We start from the raw sequence: 23,756 nt of genomic DNA, 5'->3' as shown, positions 1-23,756 counted from the left end.
AGAACAAAGGTTACCAGCCTTTGGTGTTTGGTAAACGAGCTCACCTGCTTTTTAATTCTTCCCACTTCACAGAGAAGAATAAACGATAAGGCAAGAACTCCAACTTCTTGTCCCCACCATCCCACCCCCAAATTTCTGTACACACACCCCATGCTTATGGCCTTCCTGTCAGTCTCAGGGGAGGAGATGCACATTCATGTCCAGATTAAGCTGCCCATCCATACTCTGCACTCCCTCCTCCCTGCCCATCCTCTTGGGGCTCTGCTCTTTCTACCACTTCCTCTTTCCTATACCTTCCGCATCTCCCTCGGTCTGGACTCTTTCTTTACGGCTTCTCAGTGGATCCAAGTCCCCGCATGGGAGCCAAATGAGGTCAAATAAATCCTCCCTGAGCCCTCCCCCCTTCTCCCCTCTTCCTTCTACAGTTCCAGTTTCTTTTCCAGGAGACTCCATTTGTGGCCTCAACTTCCTCAATCCCACATGCTTAACCCCACTGCAGTTTGGCTTTTCTGCCGTCCCTCTATTGAAACTGCTCTTGCCAAGGTTGCCAACAAGTTTCCAGACCCAGTGGTCACCTGCCAGTCTTCATCTTATTTGACTCTTGCAGTATCCGACTCAACTACTTCCTCGCCTTCTTGAAATTCTTTCCTTCCTTGGCTCCCATGAGGCTGCTCTGCCTTGGATTTTCTTTTCCGCCTCTTAGCTCACTCCTTCTTGGTTTCCATCACAGGCTCCCCTCCCTAGATGTTTCTCAGTTCCTGGAGCTGTGGGGGGGATGGGGGGGGAGATGCATCCTCTGCCTTCTCTCCCCTTCTCACTTAGCCTGGTGAGATTCCCAACTTTCAAGGCTCTCACTGCCCATGAGCACCAAAGAATTCCAAGTTGACCCTTCTCCCCAGGTGCATCCTATCTCCTCATCCACATATCCAACTGCCTGCCAGGGATCTCCACTTGGGTGATCCACAAGAATCATGACCAAACATGACCAAAATAAGTCAGCATTCTTCTCCTCAAGCCTTCCCTCTTCCTCCTGCATTTCTCTATCTCAGGGAACAGCACTACCATCCCACCAGTGGCCCAAACAAGGAATCCTGGACTCATTTTTGTCTACATCCTTTAAAATGTAGTTCCTCCTCAATGCCATTCCAGTTGATCATCAAAAAAATTCAATTATTGCACCGCCCAAATAGCTCTTAAATCTATCTCCTTTTCCCACCTCCCACTACCACCACTTTAGTTTAGTTCTTAATCTTTTCCCACCTGGATCACAGAAATAACTTTCCATCTGGTCGCCCAACCTCAGAACCTGACTCCTCCAGTCCACATAGGTGATCTTTCTAACGCACAAAGTGATCCGGCCAACCCATTTCCTTAAAATTCTCTGGTTCTTGAAAGTTCTCATCACAAGGTAAAAAATTTTAACTATGTATGTTAACTAGACTTACTGTGGTGATCATTTTGCAATATATACAAATACCGAATCATCTCACTGTACACCTGAAACTAATATAATGTTATGTCAGTTATACTTGAATTTTAAAAAAACCGTTTGGTGGCATCTCATTATACTCAGAATAAAATCCGAAGTCTTTGGCACAATAACAAGGCCCTTCACGACCGGGTCTCTGTCTCATCTTTTATCCTCCATCTCTTGACACTCCTTTTATATACTGTGTTCTAATCAAACCAAATTACTTCACATTCCCAGCATGTCCGTGTGGTGACATATCTCAGTGCCTTCTTACATGTTGGTTCCTCTGTCTGGCATTCCTTTTCTCCACCTGCTAACTACCATTCATTTTTAAGACCCAGCCCACGTGTCATTTCTCTTGGCCAATGTTCCTGCCTAGAGAAGGTGCCCTCTGTTCTCCCACAGCCCCGTGGCACTTCCTGCTCTGAGGTGTAAGTGTCTTTTACACATACCTCCCATTAGGCTGAGTTCCTCAAGAGCAGGGACTAAGACCTTCCTCCCTACTTCCATGGCATCATGTATATGTCTAGCTCACACTAGGTGCTCAGTAAATGCTTATGGGTGAGCAGATGGATTAATGGATGGATGGCTGAATGGATGGATATCCTACTACCCTGTCTTTCCCAAGTCTTCTCCGACCACTTCCTTCCACCAAAGCCTGAACCTTCAGTGACAGCTCCTCTCTGTTGCCACCTACTAATGGCCCACACTTCTGAGGCAGGAATGGAAAATGATTCCAGGAGCTGTCCAGATGGTGATTAGGGACCACTCCGGCGTCAGAATCAATGTGATACACGATGGTGACCACCACCTCCACCTCCGGAAGGAACCCGGCCCCAACCAACCACTTGCTATTCTCTCAGCCACTGACCTCAATCAAGGCTTGTGCCATACTGTTTGCTGATGGGTACTGGGTCCTGGCCTGCCAGCTCTCTATTGCCCACACTAGTGGTGGTCTAGTAAGAACTGTGTGGTGTCAGAATGGAAAGGACATAGGTTTTGGAATCAGGCAAATCATGATCTCAATACATTGCTGTCACTTACTAAGCTGTGTGACGTTAAGTTACACAGTTAACCTAACTTCTCTGAGCCTCACTTCCTCATCTGTAAGATGGAATTGATGACTGTATTTCCTCATAGGTTGATGATAAGAAACAAATGAGGATAACAGATGGGATTGAAAATGATGAAAACAGTCTATGACCAACAAAGGCTTTCAATATTATTATTCCATCTTTTGTAGAAATGAGTTTGCATTCTTTGTGCACCTCAGTTCTTTCTCTCTTTTCTTCAATGAACATTTATTAAGCACCTCCTTTGTGCCAGACATTGGGCTCAGTGCTGTATGACGAGCAAAAATAAGCCACCATTCCTGCTTTAGGGAGACCTGGTAGGGAGGGGGCACCCAGACTAGCAAGAGAGACAGATACATAAACACCTAATTAATTTACACTGTGTAATAAATATTAGTGCTCTAAGACTCTGGAGGCAGGTGGCCCAGGTTGATTTTACAGCATGGGGAAGTTGTTCCCGTAAGTAACAATTTTCCACAGAAAACCTATCTGTTGGCTAAGTCATCAGCAGGGAATCCAGGGTAAATTCTTGGTGATGCAGTCCTATCCTTAAATATATTATCTCCCTTTCCTCTATTTTTGGTTGAGAAATCAAGCGAGCAGGGGGACAAATTCAAGGCACTGACTATTAGCCTTACAGGATTTTATTTTACTTTAATTTTTTGGTGCTATGAAAAGCACAATGTTTTTCCTCTTTTCTGTAAAGAAAATTAGAACTAAAGATGGCTCAGCAGATAAAAGCTGTGGGCGGTAAATACTCCCACTATTCCCCCCTGCATTTCAGGCTTCTAGGTTTCTCTTTGCATTTACTGAGCTAGAATCCTGAAAGAGGCCTGAGGAATTCTAGCTCATATCCTAAGTAAGAGATGAAAAGACTGAGGCTCAGAGGGGCTAAACGACTTGCCCAAAGTCAAGTTAGAGAAGGAGCCAAAATTAAAACACAGCTCTCCTGAGCCTCCCCTTTAACTATTCTGCAAATCTCCCAACTCCCTGGATCTTATGCACCTGAACCCGGGCAAGTGCCTTCCTGTCTATGTAGCCCTCCCATCCAGGGGGGAAGTCAGGGCTGTCTCCATTTCTAAGCATCCTGGAAGCCACAGACAAACCACTTCTTCCTTTAACATGTCACTGGGTCCCTCCTCCCAGAAACATCCTGTTTCTCAATCACAGGATACTTTCAGATCCTCCTCTTTGGTTTGAAAAGCACATCTGCATGAAAAGTTTGGTTAGAGGTGGTTTTCTCTAAATGCCTCTCAGGACTTTCCTGGCTGAGAAAGCTTTGTGGTTGAGGTTGCTATTCTGCAATTATCTTGGCCTTAAAAGGGCTTTCATGGGTACCCCCTACCCCCTCAGGAGGGAGCCAGAATTGATTCTTCTATGTTTAGAACCTCGCATCAAAGACCTCAAGAATCTGAACATGAAGGTAATTCCCAATTTCACAGCTCACTTAGAACAGGAAAGGAGCTTGGGGTAGCCCTGGGCCAACTACTCCAGGAAACGGAGCCCCCAGAACAGCAGGGGCAGAGCCACCTATCTCGACTCCTGGTCCAGTGCTCTCTCCCACTCTCTGTAGTATCACTCCAACCTCCTGGGCTGAAGCAGCTGCGCCATCAAAAATGTCATATCACTTATGACAACACAGTTAGTTATATAACTGATGCTGCAGAGCAGGCAAGGGGAAGAAGCCCTGAGCGTGAACCACAGCGCCCCGCTTCTGGCTCTCAGGCAAGCTAAGGCCCACATACTTGAGAACTCCATATGGGAAGGGAACACCCACTAATCAATCAAAGGAATCACAACTGTAGCTGACATGTGTAAAATGATTTCTAGAAAACTGTTAAAAGGGCATTTCATATATTACATCACTTAATATTCACAAGCCTGTTAGGTATTTTTATTATCAGCCCCATTTTACAGGCAAGGAAACTAAGGCACAAGAAAGTAACTTGTTTAAGGGCACACTTCTAGTTAGTGGTAGAGTCAAGATTTAAAGCCAAGCAGTCTGGTTACAGAGCCCAAGCTGCTAACTGCCTCTCAGTTTTAAAAGCACGCTAAACGGCTTCTCCCAATAGGAATCCACCTATCTCTTTGAACCAGTAACAGGTCACTGCTCCTCTCTCTCCTTCCTCCGCTATGCTAATGACTGATTTCTCAGGAGGTTTCTTTCCTAACCAGTATTGTGCATAAATGAGAAACATAGAATAAAATAAGAATGTGATACCGGTTTGAACAAATTCTTAGAATGCAGTTTGAGCACCTTCAAGCTTTTTATGATGATGCAGTCAATAAAGTGAGGTGAAGTGCTCTTCTTACAGCATCTGCTAACTATTTTAAAATCCATGTAGTATGTATGTAAACATACACATACGTGCACATTTAAAAAATTTTTTCAAAATCAAAAGTTGTTCTTTGCTAGTGTCATATTTTGGGGTAATTCTTTCCAAAATGTTTTTTTCAGTTTGAAATCACCTCCTCACCAGCTTGTCTACTGTCTTTCAGATCAAAATGTGCTCTTGTGATAACGGTCCGTCTAGCTTTGTAAGAAATGAGAGACTTAGAACACCCTGGGAGAGAGGGAACCAAGTCCCTGCATCCAGATTGACTGAGCACATGTCAGAAAAATATGACCTTATTCTACTCATATTAAATCTCCAGTATTAACAGTGAGAAGCTGAAAAACATAAGTGATCCTGTCTTATCTTTAGCAGGTGTGGCTAAGATGCATGATATAATCTGGGGAGTTCCAAGTGCTAAAAAAACAAGACAGTCCTCTGACTCTGGGCACTATAAATCTAATCTAGCTCCACACAGAGACTAGAAATTCTGGATTCCTCTGGAGTCTTGTCAATCCTGCATGAAGCTTCATCCATTTAATCTCATCAGCAACAACCCTTTCAATAAGCACACAGGTTCGATTTCAGAATCTAACAGGTGACTGAGGTTCAAGAATTCCACAGCTGATTCCTGAGGCGATCAGGTGGACTGTTTGCTACTCTTCTGGCAGGAAGGTCTGCTGGTATTTACAGCTCAGTGAACAGTAAGGAGGGAGAGAGCACCATCCATCAGCAAAGGAGAACTCATCTGCTACTTGATCTGACATTCTGTTTGCGCTCACACTGTCTCCAGAGAGCAAGGTGCATCCATTTGAATAAACACGGAGACAGGAGGAAGGGGAGGGGGAGCAAAGCAGCCAAAGAGATGACTGCAGAAACAAGAAGTCCACAGATCGAGGAGCTCTCAGTGGAGCGCTGCCCCAGCATGGGACCGTTTGGGGATGTGCAGGAAACGCCGTTTCAGACGACTGTACTTTTACTGAGTAATGGCTGCAAGTTGCTGTTCACCTCCTCTCATGCCTGCCACTTAGCAGGTGCCAAACAGTGGTGTGCTGGATGAACACAGGCTTGCCCTGAACCTAAGCCAAAGACTAAACACCCTAATTACAAAGTCAGGGTCAGCTGGTAGGAGGAAACCACCAGCTTTTGGCAATCTTAAGATTGTCTTCCCTGTCTGGTAGGGTCTCTCCTTGGACTCCAATCCTACTGGAAGGGCTGGGATATTTGTATGAGCAATGGTGTCTTCACTAAATCCTTAAATTTTGTTTTACCAGTGGCACTGAGCAAGCACCTTGGAAAGGAACACACATCCAAAGTGCTCCACTTTACTGTGTTCACTTATATAAAGCCTACCAGCTAGCAAGCCATGCCTCAATTGCTACCTTCGGACTCTCTAGCTCCCTAAAAATTCACTTAATGCTCCAGAGACAACAGATAGCCTGAATATGACATCACAGAAAACTCAACATCTCAAATGAGGACAAACTGTGGTGTCCACAGCAACTCCACAGTTCATTTTACATTTTCATCAGGTAGACGGTCCACGTAGTTGTCACTATTTGCTCAGAATGGGAAGTCACTTAAAGTGATTCTGTTGATTCCATATATAATACCTTAAGAGATTTCTTTGAGAGGGTTTTGGTGATTAAATAAAATTAACACTTGCTGTTAAAATTTTGATTAATTGGAATAAAAGAGTCCCCTGAATGACTGCAAAAATGATGCGGCTGTATCACAGGTGAGGTCAGGAGCTCCTAACAAGCAAAATTATTTAAAATGTCACACATAAAACGTCACTGATTACTCATGGTATGTGTAAAATTATATTTTGCCGTCTCAATGATCATTGTTTATTTCTCAGTACGGAAATGTTCTGGATTGTCTGACACAGAGCTCCCAAACACTAGTTCACAATCCCATACACAAAGGAAAAAAAACCTAGCAAGCTATTTTCAAATGAAAATTTTAATAAAGTATTAAGAATCACGCTTTTCAAATGACAGTCTAACATGTAGCCCTCTTAATGGATGCAAGTTTCCCACTGCAACATGTATCAAGCAAAAGAATGTCAAAGGTCAGTTTCCCTGCAATGTTCCTAGGCTGGTATGGGTGTTAACACTTTGTTCTAAACAGCATCTGCCAGCCAGGCCTTTGTGATATAATTTCAGTTACTACAGGCATATATGGAAGCCCCGTCCGTCTTCTAATCAGCACGCCATAATGTGGATAAGAATGTACGCTGAATGGAGTGGCTCTTTGCTCTTCTGGAAATGCTGATTAAAAAGGATCTGGAGATGTCTCAATATCAATATTCTTCCTCTCAATGCAACAGGCTGGGCTATTAAACCCCAGTCCCCATTAGGAAGTCATCGAGTTCTCACAGGGCATCACTCACAGAGAACGCTCTAATTTCATCTGCCTGGGTGAAATAAAAGAGCATCCTGATTAACTCGTAAGTATGGTCTGATAGGTTGTTAACCAATCATACTGGCCAGGCAAGTCCAAAATTGCGTTCTGTAAATGCCACCTAGATTTTCAGGGCCAGCCCCACCCATAGTACAGTTCGCCTGATTCAAGTGACTCTCACCCAAGTGGCAATCTGGAAAATCACCTCTTCAAGGGAAGGCTCAAAAGAATTTGTCACTAGGATACAGTGACACCAATCCCACATTTTGTGGTTAATAAAACAAGTCCTGCATCCAGCTTGACACAAGGCCCTGATCTGATTTATTTCAAGCCAAGCTGGAGGGCTCATAGGAAAAGCTGCCATTCATGAATGCTTCAGGACAGGACACTAGGGTCCCTTGTGGCAAAATTTACATGGGCCAGAAATCTTTCTGACTCACCTTTTGAGCAAACTTAACTCACTTCCTAAAGAGAACTGGTGTATTTTTAAAAATATACTAACAGTTTTACCTACAAAATCTCAATTTTGCCTGTTATTTTTCTCCAAAAAGGCATCCTGTCAGGTGATAAAGGGAGGAGTGCAGGGAAAAGAGAGAAAGTGCCAGGACGTCTGATTTAACCATCTGAAATATCTAACGCTTGATTTTCCCCCCTCCCTCCTCTGTGTAACCAAATATGAGACGCAGAAGACTTTCCCGGAGAAGTCTAAATACAGCCTTCATTTAAGATTTTCTGCCCCAGTACATAATTAGGAAATTTCATTCTAAAATGGCACGCCTATCTCCTTGGAGAGCGTGCCTCTGTCTGAATAAAAAAGGCGAGGTATCCTTCAGGGTACTCAGTATATATTTTTAAACTTCTTATTAAATCAACCTAAGTTATGGAGCTTGTTCAGGAAAAGCAGGTAAGGAGGTGCTTTGGCAGATGCAAAGTTAATTTCCAGACTCTAGCATACACCCCGCTTCCATCCCCGCTTCCCTCAACCGAGCGTTTCCGAATGCCTTCGGCCTCCTTCGAAGAGGCTCGGCTCTCTCCGCCGAGGTCCCGGCTCGGCTCCGAACACTGCCGAGTCCCTCCGAGCCTCGAGCCCAGCCTGCGCCGAGCCGAGCCGAGCGCCACCAAGCTGAGCCTCCTCGACTTTTCCAGCCTCGGCTGGGCGCTGTCCACCACTCGCAGCGCCTGAAACCTCACCCAGCTCCGGTGGCTGGGGCTTCTACTGGGCTGCAAGCCTGCCACTGCAGATTACAGAGTTCTGAAGTTTTGAAACGTCCCCTTTAGGGAGAAAGGGGTGGTGCTGCTTGCACTTACCGACCTGCAAGGGCTCCAGGCAGATGCAACATGCACCTTGTTGCAACGAGCAATTCCCCAGGCCCCGCCTTCCCATCCATTTGGGTTGCACAAGCTTCAAAGAAGCCCCAGGCCAAATTACCCGTGGATAATTTGGGTGCGGCAAGCCAAGGGGCCTCTGTACAGAAAGCCCCAGGGAGCTCTCGAACAAAAATAAGAACACGTCAAGCAGACGGGAGAAATTGTCTCCGAGTCGCTACTCCCTACCATCATGGCGCCGCCTAGAACCCGCTTGTCATGCCTGTTACACATGCAAGATTTTTTGCATCTTGGTTCTGAAACCACAAGCATGCTTCGTCTCCCACCCACCTTTCTGCGAAAGGGGTTTTTACTTTCCATTGTTTTCCTACGGGATGCAATAACTTCGGCTATTCTGTCAAGTTGAAAAATAATCATTTTTGTTTACTGCACAGCAACCCCTAATTAGGAGATGTGTGTGCACGAAGGTGTCACAGCAAAGCGACGTGGAATCCTCGCTAAAAGGTCTTAACGAACTCCTCCGTCCAGAACCGAGAGGCCAACGGAAGCAGTGGGTCTAGGAGGCCCAAGGGCGCGCACCCCTTTCCTAAGGTCACCCCCTCCCCAAGCAAAGCTGCCTGTGGGCTCACCAGGAACTGCTAACCAGGAGTGGATGGGGCAAGAAGCAAGCCTGGGAGTAGGAAGGAGGGGCAAGGCTCCTTACTGAGAAAGTGTGGAAGGGAAGGAATATCCCATTTTGTTTTAATTTTCAACCATCACTCAAATCCACCCCCAGCTAATTAGGAGGGGAAACTGATACCTAAGGCAGAAGGGGGTGGTGCAGCAAGTGGGGCCTGAAATCCGCATTGTGGGTAGATTACATGGAACACAGCCTATGCAGAGTGTAAATAAATACACTGATAAAGGCCATAGAGTGAACGAAAACTGCCAGTGTCAGGAGAGCAAAGGCTGGGAGGATGGGGGAGAAAGGTGGGGGAGCAGCAAGGGGCAGGCATTCAGCCTCACAGCCAGCGTCCTCCTTCCACCTCTACCTTGGATACACCTGTGCCAGCCACATTCGCTTGAACACCCACCCCCTCCCCTACCACACACCCCTTCCCCTAACCTCCGTCCTTTGGGGGTGGGGAGGAGGGGCAGAAACCACAGCCTCTAATTCAGCACCAAATCCATGAACAGCAGACACTTGATACTCCACCCCAGCCTGGGCTGGGTCCCCTCCATGTTTTAGCCAAGTTCAAAAATCACTGCCCCAGGAGAAGAGTAGGGGGAAGTGGGATTATGGATGTGGAGTAGGGGGTGGAGGAAGGAGAAGAGAGAAATAGAGACAGAATGATACAGAGACACAGAGATAGAAATAGACGCAGCGACACACAGGAAACACCACACAATCAAGAGTAATGATCATAATCATGCCAATAATGTGATGTTCTGATCAATATGGCGGACACTGTCATTCATACAACTACAGGCGCTCCCCTTCCCTCCACCCCAGCCCGGAGAAAAAAACACCCACCCTGGGAGTTGGGGTGGAGGACCCAGAACCAACGTAGGGCCTGGGGGAGGGGAGTCAAATTCAGGTGTGTGTATGCGTGTGCGTGTGTGCACGAATTAAAAACCGGGCCTGGAGAGCAATGTGAAGTGAGCAAGGTAATAAAAATTATTTAAAAATTATACTTAATAAAAGTACAAATCCCAATGCCACAGGGACTTACTTCATCTGCTTCACAATGGTGCTTTTTCCAGATTCTCCAGCCCCTGTTGGGACAGACAGGGGGGAAAATTTGGTGAGTGTCAGCTTAGGGGACCGGGGTGGGGGGTTGGGGGGTAAGGCATGCGAGGGAGTGGGCGATCCTGGGCACATGGTGGTGCCAACTCGGGGACCAGGTCTCCCCAGGAGCGAGTGGAGGGGGGACTGGTGGGGGGGTGCAGAGTGGCCGGGGTCGGGGGATGGGGGTGGCAGTCCCGGTCCTTACCCAGCAGGAGTAATTTCACGTCTTTGGCGGCGCTGATGCCATCCTCTTTGAGGTTTTTCTCAATCGCCTTGCTCCGCTCGAGGGCGGCTCGCTCCTCTGCGCTCAGAGTACATCCCATGGTGGCCCCTTCCCTGCCACAGCCCGCACGACTCGGCTGGCACGGCTCCCCGGCTCGGCGCGCCCCCCACCCCCCCAGAAAGCGGAGCCTGGGCTCAAAGGGGAAAAAATCACGATAGCCTCCCCTTGGCTGAAAACAAAAATGTCGGGAAACCAGAACCCCCAAAAAAGACAGCCTCTAACAAGATTCCAGCCGCGGAGACTCGCGGCAGCTGGCGGGGCTCTGGAGGTGTCGAGGCGAGGGTGGCCGGGGTCTGGGGTTCCGGAGCCGAGGGAGGAGGCGCCCGCGGTCCGAGGAGGCGCGAGCTGCAGGCACTGAGGCTTGTGCACGACCCAAAATAAATAAAATAATAGTCGAGGCAGGAATCGCAGCCGGAGCCGGCGGAGGGTGGGGTGGGGGGCAGGGTGGGTCCTTCTGCCGCTGCTGCCGGAGGAGGAGGCGGCGCGGGGTGTGGAGGGAGTGAGTTAGGGGGTGCTGCTAGTGTATTTGCATCGCTGTTCCTCAGCCGTCGGTGCGTCCGCGGCGCCTTCGCCGACCCCCGCGCGCTGGGCAGGGCTGGGCAAGGGGCCGGGCCGGGGGGCAGGTCTCTAGCGGGAGACGGCGTCGCTGTTTCCCAGAGCCAGCATCGCTCGGTGGAGCCTACCGAAGAGAAAGGGAAAGCGCGACGGAGCCGCGGGCAGCCGGGAGCTCGAGGGGGAGCGAGAGAGGAGAGAGGCTGGGAGGGAGGGGAGAAAAAAAATGAAGGGAGAGCGAGCGAGCGAGCGCGCGCGCGCGCTCCACAGACCGGGCGGGGGAGGGGCGAGCGCAGCGCGCGAGTGCGCCAGCGGCTCTGCGCACCCCGCACGGCCAGCCGCCCGCTGACGTCAGCAGGGCCGCGCGCCGGGCCCCCGAGACGGGGAGGGGCGGGGGGGCGGGGGAGGTGCGCGCGCCGAGGCCCGCGTAACTAGCGGGGGCGCGCGCGCGGCGCGGCCTCCCCTCCCCCACCCTCCCCCCACTCCCCTCAGGGCCCGCGGCTCCCCGAGGTGGGCTCGTGCGAGGCCTAGCGGGGGCGGGGCCTGGGGCCGGGCTCGAGCCGGGGCGCCCCTCCCCGCCTCCGCCTCCGCCTCCGCCTCCGCCCTCGCCCAGTGCTCTGGCGGCTCGGGCCTGGTCAACGCGAGCTCGGGGCTGGGTAGCCCGCGCCACCGTCAGGTGGGTCCACTGGGTCGCGGCCGGCGCCGCCTCCCTCGCTCCCTGCCTCCTCTCCATCTTGGCTCCAACAGCGCGCCTTCTTGGTTGCTCTCCGGCTGCTAGGGCCGTAGCAGCCGAGGTCAGGTGGCCTCGGTTAACTCGAGGAGACCGTGGTTCTGAGGGAACCTGCGTTCCCAATCATTCGCCCTTGGGGCGTAGGGGCAGATTCGGATTTTTCGCTTCCTGCGTCCCACAAACATTTATTGAGCACCTAGTATGTGAGAAAGGAGGCTGTGAGGAGAGGAATACAGCAGGATGAGACAAAGCCAGGGCCTGTTCTCAAGGAGACTCTGCCTCCCTTTGCCATCGCGGACCCTGCTCCAAGATTGCCGGCCAAAAGGGCAGCGCAGGAGACAGTTCCCACACTGGGCAGCTTTTGGATGGGAGGGACAGGTTTTCATGCAAGTGATGCTTACTTTCTCAACACAGAGCTTAAATGCTTTTTGCTCATTTTGAAAGGTTTAGTTTGGTTGAGATTTTTGCGCTGAGCCCTCTTGTTTTGCCTGTTCCCAAAACACAAATACATTAAATGAATAGATTTTGAGAGACGAGAGCTTCTTCCTCTAAATCTTTTAAAACACTCCCCCGCCCCATCTCTTTTTAAAATAAAGACCCAGCAACCCTGGGTCAGTTACTCAGCGTACAGCTCATCAGATACTGAGGAAACACATACACTTCTGCCAAAGATCGGGCATGTTCTAGGCGGTCTCTGAGATTTTGAAGAAATTAGTTCTCACTGCACAAAATGGTTTTACAATCAGTTCCATCAGACAGCCTCAGGGGCCCTCCTAGAAAAAGGGGCCAATAGGAAAGATTGCATGGGGATAGGAGAGGCAACCGGCCAGTGGAAAACGTTTTTTCTAATAGTTGGGCATTTTTGTGGCTCTGAAGGCAAACTTGTTTGTTTCATTTCAACAATAGAAAAAACACCCCTGTTTTTTGGTAATGTTACCCAGCATAAAAATACATTTGCAATGGGGGGGGAGGCAATTAAAGCCCATGCAGAAGAAAACATTTTTTTCCCCTGAATTTTTCAATTTGTTGTTTCCTAGTTTGGGTTTGTCTCATTCCACAAATAGCTGTCTATGTCAAAAGTTGTATGTAATTTGAATATTTAAACTTAGATCACATTTAAATATTGTAGAAAACTGACAAAGGACTGTTATAAAGAATTGTTTTATTAAGTAAATAACTTCTTCCCCACTTGCCCCTCCACCCCTACCCAGTCTCCTTTTGTGTGTGTATTGAGGAGGGGAGCTTAGGGGATGAATCTGTTTTGCTTAAAATCTGGCTGTCACTAAAAATCAGCCTCCCAGATCCAAAACAGAGCTTAGGTAACCAATATTCTATAGAATTTGTTATTTCTTTTAAAGGTTGCTAGGATGATTATGCGGATCTCTCAGATATAGGGAAAAAATTCAGCCACCTCACCCAGATTCTGCAATCCCTACGAGGCTGCATCTGAAATACTGAAGAGGTAAGACCATAACCATTTCTTTGTAAATGGTGGGTCATATTTTACATTTTAATGCTCTTTCATATGAAGTAATTTTTAATTGAAGATCTTAGACTCTTGGGGCATTGTGGTTTACATGGTTGAATCAAACTATCTTTGATTTTGGGTATATTTATTCCTTCTTGGTATCATACCTAGTATGGTGGAGGCACAAACCTATGTTTTGTGTTTTTCTTTACTCAATACTTACTAAGCACCTACCAGCCATGAACAGGGTAATGTTCTAGGCACTACAGGTGTTGTATTTCAGGTTTGTCTACCCTGTTTTCTTTTTCTGGGTCACTTTGCATCTTTATAGCTCGGCTTCATAAAAGACTAACAATAATCCGCTTCACCTGTAGAGTGCTTTACAGCTTACGGAGCACTTTTATGAAAATTATCTCTAGTGATCCTCCCACATAAACCTCAGTTAGGGATTGTGGTGTGAGGAGCATCATGGCTAAGTGGAAAGAGCCTGGGCCCATATCAACCTGGGTACCCATTTTACAGCTGAGAAAACTGAGCCTCTGAGGGGCTGAATAAATTGTTCAAGGTCATGCAGTCATTTAGTACTAATGCAGGGCTCCTTTTACAGGTTTGTGGACTATTTGAGAGATAGCATGTTATAAGTATTTTATATTTAAATATATATATATTTATGTCTGCGTATATATATATATATATATATATATATATATATCATATTTCCTAGACTCACAGAAAGCTTACAACTGCAGAAACCAATCATATTCTGGTCCCCCCCACCAAAAGAAGTAAGGATAACATCTCAGTTCTCTGTGAGTTATTAGTAATTAGATAATACCACAAGTGTTTAATTTGTCCATAGTTAATTCCTGTGGGAATGAGGAAATTATAGTCCTAACATCAGGAGTAATCAGGGACAGATTCAATTTGGTTTTATTTTATATGATCCTCAGAATTATATTTCTCTAATTGTTCCTGCTGACCAAAAGAATAATTCTCCTTTACCCCACCTTAGGTCAACTATAGCCCTTACCACACATGGTTCAGCATACTTTTAATTTTAAAAGTAGGTGATCAGAATATTTTATATACTTTCTAAAAGCAACAACAAAAACCTACATTGAGCTGCTTTTGTACCGCATGTGGCTCCTATTCTGGAGGACAGTAATTTACCATATAAGCAAGATCCTCCAGGTCTAACTTACAGAATGTGGGCTCTGACTTGATGAACTGAATTTCCGTATTTGTTCCCTTTTGAGGGTACTTTAATTAAATATGCATGTATTGACCATCTACCGTGTTTCATGTATTGACTTAGACTCAAAGGGAGGTTTAGACATGAGCTTGGCTTCCTGAAATCTTGAAATCCCTGGAATGTTTCAAAACAATTCACATCAGAATCAGCTGGGATGCTTGTTAAAAATTCAGTCACCCATCTTACTTCTACCAAGTCAGACTATTCTAAAATCTGCATTGGTATCCACTCCCTACGTGATTTTTCTGTACAAAGTGCTAGGTCTGGTAGAGAATCTGTGCCAATTAATTCTACTAGTAGCTTATATTCTTAAAGTCCAAATATCTCTCCTGTTTCTGAATTCAAATTTTCTTTATGTTTAGTAGTTTTTGTATTTCTGTCAAAGGAAAAACTTATGAGAATTACTATTCCTTATGGACGTTACTCTCCTCGTGGGAAGAAAATAGGCTAAAATGTGTGGTTCATGAGCTAAGTGAAATCAAACTAAATGTCAAACGTATTAGACATTTTGGGGAGAATGGTAGATCACTAGAGGTTTTTAAGTTTCTGCACTAAGGGTTTTTATTATAAAATTGATAGCTCACACTCTAACTTAGTGGTGAATATAATTTAGAAGAATGTCTGGGTAAGGCTAAGAAATGACTTAGAGTTTTCTGATAAATATCTGGCATTAATGAGGGAAGATGCTGATCCAATTTTTTTTATGTCCCTAGAAGATATTATTATCCTTATCCTATTGTCCTTGTTAGCTGTTATTCAGTGCTTCTCTGACTGGTATTAATATTATTTTGTGCACATCTCTCATACCTACCAGAACAGTGGTTATCAAATGTTATTGTGCATAAGAATTACGTAGGATGCTTTTTAAAATGCAGATTCCTGGGTGAATATCTAGAATTTCTGAATCAGTGAGTCTGAGGTGGAGCCTGATATTGTTCATTTTTACAATCATACGTGCTCACCCAAGTGATGTGCTCAGGAAACATATCACTGGACTATAAACTCCTTTGAGGTGAGGGAGTTACCACTTTGTATATATCCCAAAAGGTCAGGCATGGCCCATTGTCCACAGGTCATCAATTTTAATGCTATTAACCAAATTCACCTGTCTATAGACAAGGGCTAAATCAGATCATATATCAAAGTTCTTTGCAGTTCTGAGACTTTTTGATTTTTCTAATAGAAATTTTGTGACTTCATTCTGGAAAACTTTTAAGATTGGGTGAGTTCAAAGAGGTAATGACTTATTTTCAAGTAAGATTCTGAAAAATGAAATGATACTGATTTTAAACAAACAAATGGGAGATTTGTTGGTATTTAGGAACTTGTGAGAAGAGCATATGCCAAATGTTTTTGAAGTTTCCATCAGAATATTCTTTGCTAAATTTCTTCTCTCATTTGTTATTTTGCGGACTTCATGAAAAAAATCAGTTTATCATTGTTAGGAATAAAAGATGACATGGGATAAATAAAGGTTTTGTGTACTTTTAAACGAAGGCACTTGCTTGAAGCCTTGTAGATAATTGAGTTGAGCTCTTAGGTTATTGAAGTCCATTATGTGGTCGGTGTTGAGAACATTATTTGCTGAGTGTATTTTGATGGTTCAAGAACCCCAAAGAGAGTGTGCTTTGTGATTTTTCTCAATTTAGGATAGCAAGAGAATCCCACAGGGATGCATTTGGCTTGAATTGAGTGGAAAGTTGGAGGGGGCTAGGACTGGTGCTTTCACATTGATAAGACTGACCAAGAGCTGAAATTGAAGTTGGAAGCTTGGCTTAAAATGAAAGCATTTCCTAACAGCCGTGATTCCTGTTGGCATTTTCTTGGAAAACCTTTCATCGGAAACCAAGATTCTTTTTTGTTATAATAGGGATAATAGGACTTTTTAACTTACCTGGGCTAGAGTTGACAGATGTGATTAGCTGGTACATGTTTGTAAAGTATTATTTAATACTCTTGTCCTCCAGAAGACAAGAGATTTCCTAACACAAAGATTTCTTGCATTATTTATCATATTCTCTATCTCCATAAGCCTTTCATACATGCAGCTCAAACACATTTAGACATTATCTCATTAGTCTTCTGTAAGCTTCAAGGTCCAAAGTCTTATTACCGCATTGCTCCTTAAAGATAGAAATGTTTCTGTTTGCTCCTGTCAGTTGTGTTTGTGAAGGCAAAAAGTAGGTGAATTTATCTGAATTCAGTTAAAACCAGTTTGGATTGTCTGTAAGAAGTGTGACTGGGGGAGGGGGAGGCTATCAATTAATTCAAACTTATTAGAAGTAGGTTGAGGGTGTTTGGCCAGACTAGAATGATTTAATTTTGTGACCTGTCTGCATCCTCTAAAGTACATGTGGTTTGGGGTGTTCCCAAAGTCTGCCAAGTACCAAGAACATAGTGTTCCAGTGGGGAAACATGGTTCTTCAGTTGAGCTAACATTTGGGTGTATTACCTGTTCCCCAAAGGCCTGTAAAACCCTGACCTCTGTGGCAGAGAAAAACATTTTTATAAAATTCCTGTGTGTGTGTGATGGAGCACATCTATAAAATTGAAGAAGGGTAATTCAGAGTGAGATGTATTTTCAACCAGACACCTATCCCATAGGACTTTTAGCTAGGATCATTCAGAGCTTGAAGTAGAAAGGAAAGAACTGAACTGATTTTCCTCTCAAGGAACACATGCAGTTGGCTGTCTTTCCCCTTGGCCACTGTAGCCTTTGGAGAGGGCTAAGAGAAGAGGAAAGAAAAAGGAGGAGGGAGGACTCTGAATTAGTTACATCCAATATAAATTAAAAACAGCACTGTCCCTAATGACCAAAGAGAGGACATATACAGATTTCAATAAAAACATTGAATGTAATGGCTTAAAATGACCAAAATTAAAGAGGTGGATGCCCAAAAGCAATCTTAAAAAAATTAATACTGGGATTAATTTTCATGGATTGAGAGGTGGGATGAATGGGGCAGGGAAAGAAAAAGGGTAAATTTGGGGATTGTTCGATTTGATCATCCTTTCTTTGATTCTACCACCTCTGCTTCTGTTTTAGGAAAGATGTGACACCAATCCTTCTTTCCTTCTTTTTTGCTTCTCTCACTTCTGCTCTACTCTGATACTTGGCTTTATACTACCATAAACATTTCTCCAGTAAGAAAATAGTGATAAGAATGAAATTTTTCCTATCATTGCCTTCATTTATTTAATACATACTTATTGTGTTTACTGTGTTTACTATGCCAGACTCTGTTCTAGGAATACACTGGGAATACACTGTTGAAAACAACACACTAGGTCCCCTGCCATCATGGTGCATATAGTCCCTGATCTTTGAATTATAGCACTCTCTCATACATTATTTAATTTGATCCTTTTAAGAACCCTTTGAAATAGCCCAGATTTCTATTTACATTTTATGCATAATAAAATTAAGCTTAGGGAAGTTCAACTGATTTACCTAAGATCATGCAGCTGGTAAATTACATAATCAGATGGTCACCCAAATTTTCTGAATTCGAAGACAGTGTCCTTTCTGCCACATTATGCCACTTCCCTAAGATCCAAGGTTCAAAGATTATATCTAAGTTGCTGTTTTTTAAATTGAAGTATAGTTGATTTACAGTGTTGTGTTAAGTTCTGGTGTACAGCAAAGTGTTTCAATTATACATATGTGTGGGTATATATATATACACATATATGCACATATATATGCATATATACACATATATATATTCTTTTTCAGATTCTTTTTAAGTTTCTCTTTTAAACAGTACCTAGACCAATTATATTATTTATATTTTAGTGAGTTATTACTTTACTCAATACTCCTTCCCCCCTTTGTCAGATATTATTGATCATCATAAATGAACTTTAAACAATTCATGATCCAATGATATTTATTCTAATAAATTATTCCTAGTTCTTAATACAAAATAGATTATCTTTGTAGTGTATAATTATCAGAATATTCTCCATGTTTTGCAACACCCTCTCCCTCATAAAGGTAACAACCAGAAATGGGGAGTAGATGATATACAACTATTAAAGGAAGATATTGAAAAGCTTTAGTCCCAGTAGGTTGGAAAAGTAATTTTCAAAACTAAAAAAAAGTAACATCAAGAAGGGCAACAGAGTGAAAAGAGCACTGGACTAGGAATCAAGAGACAAAACTTTTAGTCTTGGTTTGGGAAATTCTGTTCTCTTTCCAGACCTCAATTTCCTCAATTAAGGAATGGAATTTTAGGCATCTTCTGTATTCTGCATCCATAATTCTAAATCTGAGTTAAGTGAACAGAGACCTTGGAGAGTGACATTTAGGAAACTGTTGAAGGCAGAGCAATAGACCCCTCCACAGGGCAAAGCAAGAAAACGTTACAGATCCATTCAGTTCTTGAATCCAAGTCCATTTGTTCCACTATTGAAATGGTTCCTGTTTCTTTTTTCCTCCCTTCAGATCGAGTAAACCTTTCATACTTCTTATGGCATTTGCTTTAGAAATATAACACCTTTGTAAACAAAACAAGCCAATATTATGAAAGGATTGTAGCTTGACTTTGATTTTTCAACTTAGAAGTGACACCACTCCTAGATATACTGGAATTTTTTTTAAATCCTATCTTGAAAGGTTTTCTCCAAATTGCCTTATATCCGTTTTAGCACAGCAGGCACATGATGGCTCATAATCACCACCCAATTGATTTTGAGAGTATTTCTTTGTGGGTGAATGGGATGAGTGGGGAACATCCCACAGGGCTGGGGAAGGAGTGTCAAGGGAGTCGCATAGATCCAGGAGTGAGACAGCCAGTGGTAAGTAACCAAAGGGGCAGATGAGCTTGACAAGGGGTTGGCCTTCTCTCAACAGCCTCTACTAGATCTATTCAGTCTTGCCCTTCTTGTGATTTTCTCTGGCATTTGTTCTGACAGTTATCTCAATTCTTCACTCACTTCCCACACCCCTAGAGTGTATCTGCCAGATTAGTAATCGCTTGGTTAGTGATTACTAGTTGCTTCCTGCCTACTTGCTGAAAAGGTTTCATCGAGGGAGTGGAGGAATTCGGCATATGCTTCTACCACCTTACAGATATCAGTCTCTAAGCATGAAGGAACTTAAGCATGAAAGAAAGGATTTATGAGTTCATCCAATAGTGAGCTAAAAATTAGTTGTTCTTGGGGGCTTCCCTGGTGGTGCAGTGGTTGAGAGTCCGCCTGCCGATGCAGGGGACATGGGTTCGTGCCCCGGTCTGGGAAGATACCACATGCCGCGGAGCGGCTGGGCCCGTGAGCCATGGCCGCTGAGCCTGCGCGTCCAGAGCCTGTGCTCCGCAATGGGAGAGGCCACACCAGTGAGAGGCCCGCATACTGCAAAAAAAAAAAAAAAGTTGTTCTTTCACTGAAAAAGTGATCTGTTATTTTAAAGAAAAGTAGAGTTGAACACAGGACACCTGGGTTCTCAACCCTAGGCTGTGACACTTCAGAATTTCTTGGGGGTGAAGACAACCTGCTGTTGGCTCCAGAATCCAGTTGCCCCTTGCTCACCTCAGGGAGCTATTCTATTTAGGAATCAGCCTGTTTCACAGCTGACTGCCATTATTATAACTACTTAGAAAAACCACTGTTATCTCTGTGACAACATCCTGAGGCTATGCCTGAAAGAGAATTCAAGTAGGGGATGAGAAGTTGGGTCAGATAGGTCTTTTCCAGTCCTTTCAGCAGGGCCACTTAGTTGCCTGGGGCAAGCTAACCCTTGTATCGGCCCCTGGACTGATACAGGCCATGAGCAGTTAAATCCAAGAGCCCCTAGTTGTGCTGCTTGGTGGCTGCGCATCAAATTAGTCTCTGTGCTGGTCCTTCTTTGAGCTAACCTTGTCCCTAAGGAGTAGGCTCTCACCTTGGTCCTTGTGACTGGTTCCAGTAACAGGCATTTTTTAGGTTCTTGTATCTGACTCTGACCCTGCTTTGGGATTGGAGTTCTATTTTGATCTCCTCAATTTCATGGAAATTAGAACCCAATCCTTAAACCCAAGTCTGCACAACTGGATCCTTACTACAAACTGCTACATCTCTGACGCCCATCATCAGTTTGTTTGAAACTTTACCTATTGCCAATGCCTGACTCCTAACAAATCACTCCACTTTTGGATTTCCATGTGTTGACATTGTAGAACCTTCCTCCCACTTCTATAATTGTCTACATGAACCCTCTACTTACTGTCAGATTCCCTTGATAGCATGTCTTGCCTGCATTTTGGATTTTTTCTTTTTGGTGCCTATTGAGTGGACCTGATGTCCTGCCTTGTTCCAATGGGATTACTTATAGTCATTCTCAAACTTTAATGTTCATGAAAATCACGAAGAGTGCTTAGTAAAAGTGCAGGTTCTGGGGTTCCACCCTTAGAGATTGTGATTCAGTAACTCTGTGAAACAGGGCTTAGACATCTGCATTTAAACGTATATCCCTAAATAATTTTGAGGTAGATAGTACAAAAACCACAGTTTAAGACCCCTATTCTAGTTTCTGGGACTTGATCCTTCCTTAGGCTCATCCCATTACTAACCAAACTTGATTTTGACAGTCAGAAAGATTTTGACTTTTCCATAAGGAATTTCTGAATATCATAATCATTGTTACATTTTAGAATATTATTTTTGTTTCTGTTTTTCTGCTCATTAGAAACTTTACAGAGGTTCTTATACCTAGCTATTAAGTCATCCAAGCATATACCACAATTTAAAGAGTCCAGATTTTGCTCATGCTTTGGGCTCTAATTTCTTGTGGTAAAGATAACAGGGTGTTTTAGAAATGCATGAATCATTGTCTCCGTCAGCACCCTGCATTTATTTTGGGGCCATAGAGGAAAGTTCTTCCTCTTGGGTTTGGATTCATGCTTAAATATTGCCTCATCAATGTGCCTATGTATGCCATTATAGGAGTAACATAAATTCATGTATAGATGGCATAAAGATAATGGAGCTGGACACGAGAATTCTGGAGACAGGAGGAATCCAGGTGCAGAAGAACTGCTCTCTATTGTAAGGTATTGGCTTATATGAGGACCACCCTGGCTCAGATGCAGTATTCCTCAGATTCAGGTTAAACACTTTTGGAAAGAATACTTCATAGGGCATGTTGTGTACCTCCTATTCCATTGTATCAAGTGTGTGATAAGGTATATTCCCAGTGCCCAGAATTTGAAAAAATTCTGAGCAATTTTTTAACCCCTGGGTGTTATCAAGAAACTCAGGAAAAGATTTATGTTTCTGGCCAAGATGGAGTAACAGGTACTGCCTGTTTACCCTCTCACCTGAAACAACTGGAAAATAAAACAAAGCAAAATACACAAGATAATGTTTTTTAGACCTTGGACATCAGGCAGTAAAGGACATTGATTCTTGAGAGACAAGAAACAAATGAGGTAACCCTATTATTGCCAAAGCTTACTGCTTTGAGGGAGTTTCCAGGTTGTGGAGCAGGAAGGGGAAATCTAGGTGGAGCTCAGCAGAATCCCTGGGTTGAGGAGATGGAGCTGAGAATCGAGGGGACCTAAGGAAGCTGGAGTTCTCATGACAGAGTATTGAAGAGGAGAGAACTGCACAGAGAGAGAACTCTGGATATTTCCAGAGGTCCTCTTGAGTATTCAGATTACTGATTGGTACATGCATGTGAGGAGACTGCCCAAGACTGGGGAAAAAGCCATCAGAGAGGATTAGAGGGAGCAGTGGCAGCACTCACAGAGGTCCAATAATAGTGCCTGTTCTTATTAGCCAGACCAGAACATCTATAATTCATAGAGTATTGGAGAGAGTATTTAGGATCTTGTTCAGTAGTGGGGAGTAATCAGTAGTCAGGGACTAATCATTGATCCTGCCTAACAAGCAAGATCTAAAATGATCGAATGGTTTCTGAGGAACTTAACTATGTCATGAAATAAAACTCAAGAATATATAAGGAAATACAAAAATACTCATCTCGCAGCAAGGGAACAGTCACAATGTCTAACATGCAAATGAATATTCCCATGCATTCAAATAAGCAAGAAAATCTTACGCATAATGTTGAGAGCAGTCCATCAAAAAAAACCAAGTTAGAACTGACACAGATATTAGAATTAGTAAAGAAGGACATTAAAAATTATTATAATTGCATCCTATCTATAGGTAGATACTTAGAATATGGTTTTATTTGTTTGTTTTTTGTGGTACACGGGCCTCTCACTGTTGTGGCTTCTCCCATTGTGGAGCACAGGCTCCAGACGCGCAGGCTGCAGACACGCAGGCTCAGCAGCCATGGCTCACGGGCCTAGCCGCTCCACGGCATGTGGGATCTTCCCAGACCAGGCACCAACCCATGTCCCCTGCATTGGCAGGTGGACTCTCAACCACTGCACCACCAGGGAAGCCCAGAATATGTTTTTTAAAAGGCACAAATTAAACGTCTAGAGGTGAAAATTATGTCTTAAATAAAAAATACACTAACAGCATATTAAATGTTAAAGAAGAAAAGATTCATGAACTTGACTGCACAAAATACAAGCTATCAAAAATGAAACACAGAGAAAAAAGAATTTATAAAACTGAGTCAGACGTAAATCATACCTTACAGCAATTACATTAAATGTAAATGGATTAAATGCTCCAAGTGAAAGGCAGAGGTATGATTCAGTTATATGCTGTTTACAAGAGATGCACTTTAGATTCAAAGACACAAATACATTGAAAGTAAGAGGATGGATAAAAGATACACCAAGAAAATAGTAACTAAAAAAGAGCTGTAGTGGTTATACTAATATCAGACAAAATAGACTTTAAGACAAAAGTGTTACTAGAGACAAAGAGGGATATTTTATGATGATAAAAGGAAGATATCAGGAAGATATAATAATTTATAACATTTAGATATATAACAATTATAAACATATATGCACCTAACAACAAAGCCTGAAAATACATGAAATAAAACATACAAAACAGAATTGAATGGAGAAATAGATGATTCAGCAGTAATAACTGGAGACTTCAATATCCTGTTCTCAATAATGAATGAATAGGGCTTCCCTGGTGGTGCAGTGGTTGAGAGTCCGCCTGCCGATGCAGGGGACACAGG

The 23,756-nt window shown here is 43.9% G+C and overlaps 2 protein-coding genes across 5 annotated transcripts in view; one reads left to right on the top strand and one right to left on the bottom strand.

Annotated features, from left to right (window-relative positions):
* The window catches only part of GNAO1 (G protein subunit alpha o1), a 165,021-nt gene extending 153,510 nt beyond the window's left edge, over window positions 1-11,511 (bottom strand). For 3 of the 4 annotated variants that reach the window (XM_029238209.1, XM_029238227.1, XM_029238199.1), the window contains exons 1-2: window positions 10,583-11,421; window positions 10,322-10,364 (exon numbers count right to left, since the gene is read on the bottom strand). In XM_029238209.1, coding sequence (XP_029094042.1) covers window positions 10,322-10,364; window positions 10,583-10,700 — 161 coding nt within the window. In that variant the 5' untranslated portion in view covers window positions 10,701-11,421. Of the gene's footprint in view, window positions 1-10,321; window positions 10,365-10,582 lie in introns of all 4 variants that reach the window. The other variant, XM_029238218.1, reaches the window with a different exon arrangement.
* A 269-nt stretch (window positions 11,512-11,780) lies between these two features.
* Window positions 11,781-23,756, top strand: part of CES5A (carboxylesterase 5A) — a 270,897-nt gene continuing 258,921 nt past the window's right edge. The window contains exons 1-2 of the mRNA XM_029203017.1: window positions 11,781-11,888; window positions 13,301-13,404. The gene's annotated coding sequence lies outside the window, so the exon portion shown is untranslated. The remainder of the gene's footprint in view (window positions 11,889-13,300; window positions 13,405-23,756) is intronic.

This window comes from Monodon monoceros, unplaced genomic scaffold, assembly GCF_005190385.1.
Source record: "Monodon monoceros isolate NGI ecotype Baffin Bay Population unplaced genomic scaffold, NGI_Narwhal_1 Super_Scaffold_10, whole genome shotgun sequence".
In the NCBI taxonomy this organism is placed as follows: domain Eukaryota; kingdom Metazoa; phylum Chordata; class Mammalia; order Artiodactyla; family Monodontidae; genus Monodon; species Monodon monoceros.
This window is presented reverse-complemented; position numbering and strand designations above follow the sequence as displayed.